The following is a 5,755-nucleotide window of genomic DNA, read 5'->3' as shown; positions in this document are numbered from 1 at the left end:
ACGATTTTATGTGTATGTGTATGTATGTGCGTGTGATTGTATGTGAATGTGTTTCTATGTGTTTGTTTGTATGTGTGTCTGTTTGTATATGTATGTGTGTATGTATAGTTGAGTAAAATTTGTCATATTTTTATACCCTACATAACTAAAGTTTAGTTTAGAATTTTGTCATAGCACGTCTTTTGATTATATGACTATTATCAACTGACAATTAATTTGCCAACAAAATAGTTTATATCGTAAATAGTTTTTTTTCTGATAATGCTTTCTAGTATTCTTAACTGGTTTTTAAAATAATTTTTTTTTGAATAATGTTTTTTATTTATTAATAATTAGGAAAAAACATTTTTTTAAAAAATTATTTTTTGATATTTTAATTAAATTAAGTAAATAATACTAAACAAAATGTAAAAAAAACATATATCGTATCGATTAGATTATATTTATTATGAAATTATATTAGTGAATACAATCCAATATTTAGTTTAACTATAGATTTTAAATTTATTAAATAAAAACCTCTTTTTACTAAATATTGTTAATATTTTTTTAAACAAAACTTAGTAATAATTAATTATTTATATTTATTCAATCAATAGTAAATACATATTCATCTGTAATTTAATGTAATAAAATTAATTTATTTAAAATTTAAATATATAATACAAGTAAACAATATATTTATTTAGATTTTTGAAGTTAATTTTGTTTATAGTTTTGTAATTTGACTGTAAATAAAATAGTACCATGTACTGGACAGGTAGGCGATGGCCTCTTATTATGATTATTATTATTTAAACTAATTTAAGCAAATATAATAGTTTTTTCAGCTTAATCATACTGTCGTAGATGGACGGCCCCAGTCGCTGGGCTACCAGTTTGGCAACGATTACGGCTACCAGCACGGGTAGCAAATGGGTCATCTGGCCAGTTACCTCGAATATGATTACCGCCGATGATATGACACCTACACATAGATATAAATTATCGGTAAATAGGATATTAATTATTTAGTATTCATATATATATATTTACCGGTATTAGCGCCGGCAAAAGCTGCTGAACCGGCCACAGCATAGGCGCCCGGAATTATGGTTATATCAGTCCTATTGTTGTAGGGATTCATACCATTAGGGAACAGATAGGCCATCCATTCGCCATAAAATCTGTAAATATATATATATATATGCAAAACATGTCATTACCGGTACTATTAAAAAAACAAACAAAACAATCCATACCTTCCAAGTCCGGCACCGATCTTAAAACTGGGAACTATTAGGCCGGCAGGTACTGGCAGTGTCGAGCACAGGGCTATCAATAGCATATTCATAACAAAAACAGAAATGTATTGACATACTGTATATGGATGTAGACGGTGTACGCCAGTTATCGATAATGGGATCGGTATCTATCTGGTTGGCAATCAGACCCCAGGTTTCATTGTTGAACAGTTCGTGCATTGTCTGTTCGGCCGACATCATCCATGACCCGAAATATTGGCCAAAACCGGGCGTAAATGATAGTAGGCCTAGAATTAGTATAACCAGTACGGGATAGACCAGCGGATAGTTTTGCAATAGGGCATGAAATCGGCTACGTTTCCTATTGAACAGTACGATCGAGCGCTGTAAGGTTGCAAACAGGTAGCCACTGATACCCGATAGGACACCCAAAAGTGCAAACGACAGGAGTTCGAGGGTTTCATATGGATGATCCCTACGAAAGTTTGTCTTAAATATATGGGTATTGTTGTCCTCAAATTGAAACCAAACGATCAGTAGGCGCAAGAATAGGGCACCTATGGTTGCAGCAAAAATCCCATTCAATAGGATCGGACCGAAAAAAATAACGACACTATCTCTATGCTGTATAAGACACCGCCGACTATTTCAACCAACAAAATAAATAAATAAATAAAATTATTATTAATTAATAAAATTAATTACTAATTACTGTAATAATTCTATAAATAAATCAATAATTTTTGTAAAAAAAGTTAACATAAATTAAAATCATAACTAATAAAAATTGGACCTTCATTTCGCCGACACCGCTGCCGGCCGCCTGTGGGGACACATAACGGACCAGTAGTTTCGATATCATTGCCAAAACCATTAGTAAAGTTATCCAAATCAGGTACTGATTGATGAATAGGTCGCTAATATTTTTGATCAGCCATTTGCGTACTGATAAGCCGTAAGTTAGGTATATCCCAGTAGTGGGTGTGGGTGTGTGGTATATAAGCAAAACAATTATTTAATATATGAATTATCGGTAAATCATTTATATATATATATACAGAGTACTGACAATCAAAACAGGCGTGTATAACATTATCCATGAAAAAGCTCAATGAGGCCACAATAATGGCCACTACGGCCAATAGTATCTAATCGCCGCTCAACTGTAGTATCCATAGGCCACGGTTAATGAGAGTCTGGGACAGTCTTAACTTATGTCTGACCCGATAGTGTTTGGTTAGGTCGCCGCCAGTTTTCTGCCGTTCTTCGCGCAATCTGTTTGACTTTTGCGACTGTATGGCCGCAAATGTGGCCAACTTTTCCCGATACTGGCCAAATATCTGGGACTGTTCGTAGTCGAGTACCGATCCGCGGCGTAGGCCTTGTGTTTGCATTTTTTGTTGTCAATTGATTGACTGATTGGTTGGTTGGTGTTGTCCACACCACCCGATACTGACCGACAAATATATATATATATATTTAATAAACTTTTTTTTTGTTTATTATAGAAAACTATTACATAAAAAATAATTATTATTTATATTATTATTATTATAAATAAAATACTGTACATCAATAAAATGGGAAAATATATATTTATATTGCAAAATGTTTTGATAAATTTATTTTAAATTATTTCAACAAAAAATAATTTTTTGTTTTGTTCATACATTAGATACAATTATTTTCAAAATATAAATTATAATTATATTTAATCTTATTGTTAATAATTAGCTTAAAGTTATATAATTCAATTAAATTCAATTAAATACTAGTTTAATAAAATAGTTTACATAGTTTACATAATTTTACAAATAAATTCAGTAAAGTAAAAACAGCTAATCCMARCCAWATGCCCATCARACCRCCTAAATTACATAGGAATTCAATTCGGGACATTTGRGGKSTRTGTTCKACTAATTGATCSGAATWAGCCGAATGTCGGATATAAACSTKAAYTMTAGAATTAGACCATCGATTGGATCTTTTAKGYRTAATCTGGTGTTTGTCAACTAAAGTCAAAAAATATTGTCTATCATAACAATGGTCGGCAAACTGATCATCGCAATCATAACGAAAGGGTAGTTCACAGTTTACATAATCTGTATTACTGTTACACGACATTGTTGTTGTCGACGACAGATAATTCGGTATCATTTGATTACTSYATGGAATACAGTTATTACACYTWGTCCGGTTTGTWTTGYCAARAYAACATCGATTWTTAGTAKTMGACATACGTTGTTGAAAACATTGATATCGATAATCGGATCGRGTWCGGGGMGTCATTRAGTTWCTACCGGTGCTATTGTAAACAWCRTATTCACKACAATTGGTATCCCATGTAGGCGGCAAACKTATTGTCTTAATCGTTGAATAWTCTAWCCAATAMTCACTATCCATATATAGTTTAAATAAATTTTCGGTCARTATATCGTAYGGTGTRTTATTCGRTGAATGTATTATAAAACTTAACGGATTGRTGTCATACAATGATATTAGGAACCAATCATTATTGTGAACGATWTTAATATWTATTGAGTCTAAATTTGTTTTGTATTCGACGAAACWTGGGATTWAGTTYACTAAAAAATGTYAGACATTTTCCGGGACTAAAATTATTTATTATAGAAACAATTGGCTGTAAATCTCTATGWATGTTAARTTTRTATTAYTATATTCTGAAATAAATGCCGATATATAGTTACGTCTAATTGTTTTATTATTATTATTATTATTAATTAAATCGTTCATATATGGMACGGTTAGGTTRCTATTGTAYAAATCGTTTAAWGGGAAACGTTTGTCRTTATAATATTTAACAAAMTSATAATACAWATMATGTAATTTGAYTTTTWYTGTTTGATYATCATATTGGCTATCATTWAGAGTGTCAATCAGATTTTTATATTCKGTAWAAKTATTACTTAACTCTGGAAATTKTACGGCCATTGAGTCCATACGTAAAACGATTGGAAAACATACGGTAAAGGCCGGTAGGGATTCGTTTTTTAGACGAAGATATTTGATGTTGAGATGGTTTTCCTACTCATGTATTGTCCATATAATTGGGTGGAATGGTATGCAAATAGTGTTCCGCAGATTAAAAATATTATAATCTTTAGAATCATTTGGCACTTTTGTTTTACTCCCATTGATAACCACTTTCTTTTAATTATATTAAACGGATTTTTTGATTTATTATTATTATTATTATTTTCATCATTATTAACATCAATATTAACATTATTATTATTATTATTATTATCATTAAAATCAATATTAACATCAATATTATTATTATTATTATTATCATTAAAATCAATATTAACATCAATATTATTATTATTATTATTATCATTAAAATCAATATTAACATCAATATTATTATTATTATTTTCATCATTAACATCATTATTGTCATTATTATTATTATTATTAATTTCTGACATTTTTATTAAACTCATTACAACTATTATTAATAATTGGTAACCAATTAATATACAGTATATTATTATTAGTATAAATCAAATTTAGTTAAAATTTAATTAATTAAATTATAAACAAATATTATATATATTGAATAAAAATTAAATCATTTATCTGAAAAAACTAGTATTATGTATGAATAAAAAATAATTATTTAATGATAATAATACAAAATATTTTTTATTCAATTTATTAATACATTCAACAATTTTTTTTAATAGTAAATAATATTTTTTTGATAAAATAAAATTTTATTGAATTAGATGTACAAAATAAACTATATTTTTATTTTTTTCTAAATTTTTTTTGTTAATTAATATCAATTCATAATGTATATGATATTAACATAAAATTATTGCAATCATTATAACTATTGTAATATTATTTTTTTTTCTTTTAGTAAATAATCCTTTATATCATTTTAAAATTTAACTTTTATTATAAAATAATTTATATTTTTTTAATATTTTTTTTATTAATAACATAATTTTGATTGCGATTGACATTTAATACATGATATTTGTATATATGTTTCACCTGTTTTGCATAACTTTATTACAAATAAACCGACATTTTTAACAATAATATAATCAAATCTATTGTATATATAAAAAAATATTTACAATATTATGTAATTTAGTAATATATTTAAAAATTTTATTGAATTAGATGCACAAAATACAGGTACAAATTATTTTATTTTATTTTTTGTTAATTTTATCACTAATTAATAGCCATTAATAGTTTCATAATGTATATGAAATAAACATTTTTGTAATCATATGTAACTATTGTAATATTTATGTTATAATCATTTATGTCAATCAAAATGTAACTTTTATTATTTAAAAAAAAATATTATATATTTTTGTTTTTAATTACCTATTATTAATAATTGACATTGAATTTTGTTGAATCTAAATCACTATTGATTTATTTATAATAATATATATATATAACCTTTTTTGTAAAATTATTAATACAAAACCGATATTTTATTAATTGTAAGCAACAGTACTTAT

At 26.9% G+C, this 5,755-nt stretch overlaps 1 protein-coding gene across 1 annotated transcript; it reads right to left on the bottom strand.

Moving 5' to 3' along the window:
* Positions 1-588: 588 nt before the first annotated feature.
* On the bottom strand, positions 589-2,118 carry LOC128958971 (chloride channel protein 2-like). Its single transcript, XM_054304940.1, has 6 exons — positions 2,038-2,118; positions 1,361-1,868; positions 1,242-1,314; positions 1,036-1,166; positions 842-967; positions 589-614 (listed from the first exon to the last, which is right to left on the bottom strand). The coding sequence occupies exons 1-6, from the start codon at positions 2,116-2,118 to the stop codon at positions 589-591; spliced, it is 945 nt and encodes a 314-aa protein (XP_054160915.1).
* Positions 2,119-5,755: the final 3,637 nt, after the last annotated feature.

This window comes from Oppia nitens, unplaced genomic scaffold, assembly GCF_028296485.1.
Source record: "Oppia nitens isolate AA-2021 unplaced genomic scaffold, nextdenovo-longstitch-racon4-pilon3 scaffold3_pilon_pilon_pilon, whole genome shotgun sequence".
NCBI classification, from domain to species: Eukaryota; Metazoa; Arthropoda; class Arachnida; order Sarcoptiformes; family Oppiidae; genus Oppia; species Oppia nitens.
This window is presented reverse-complemented; position numbering and strand designations above follow the sequence as displayed.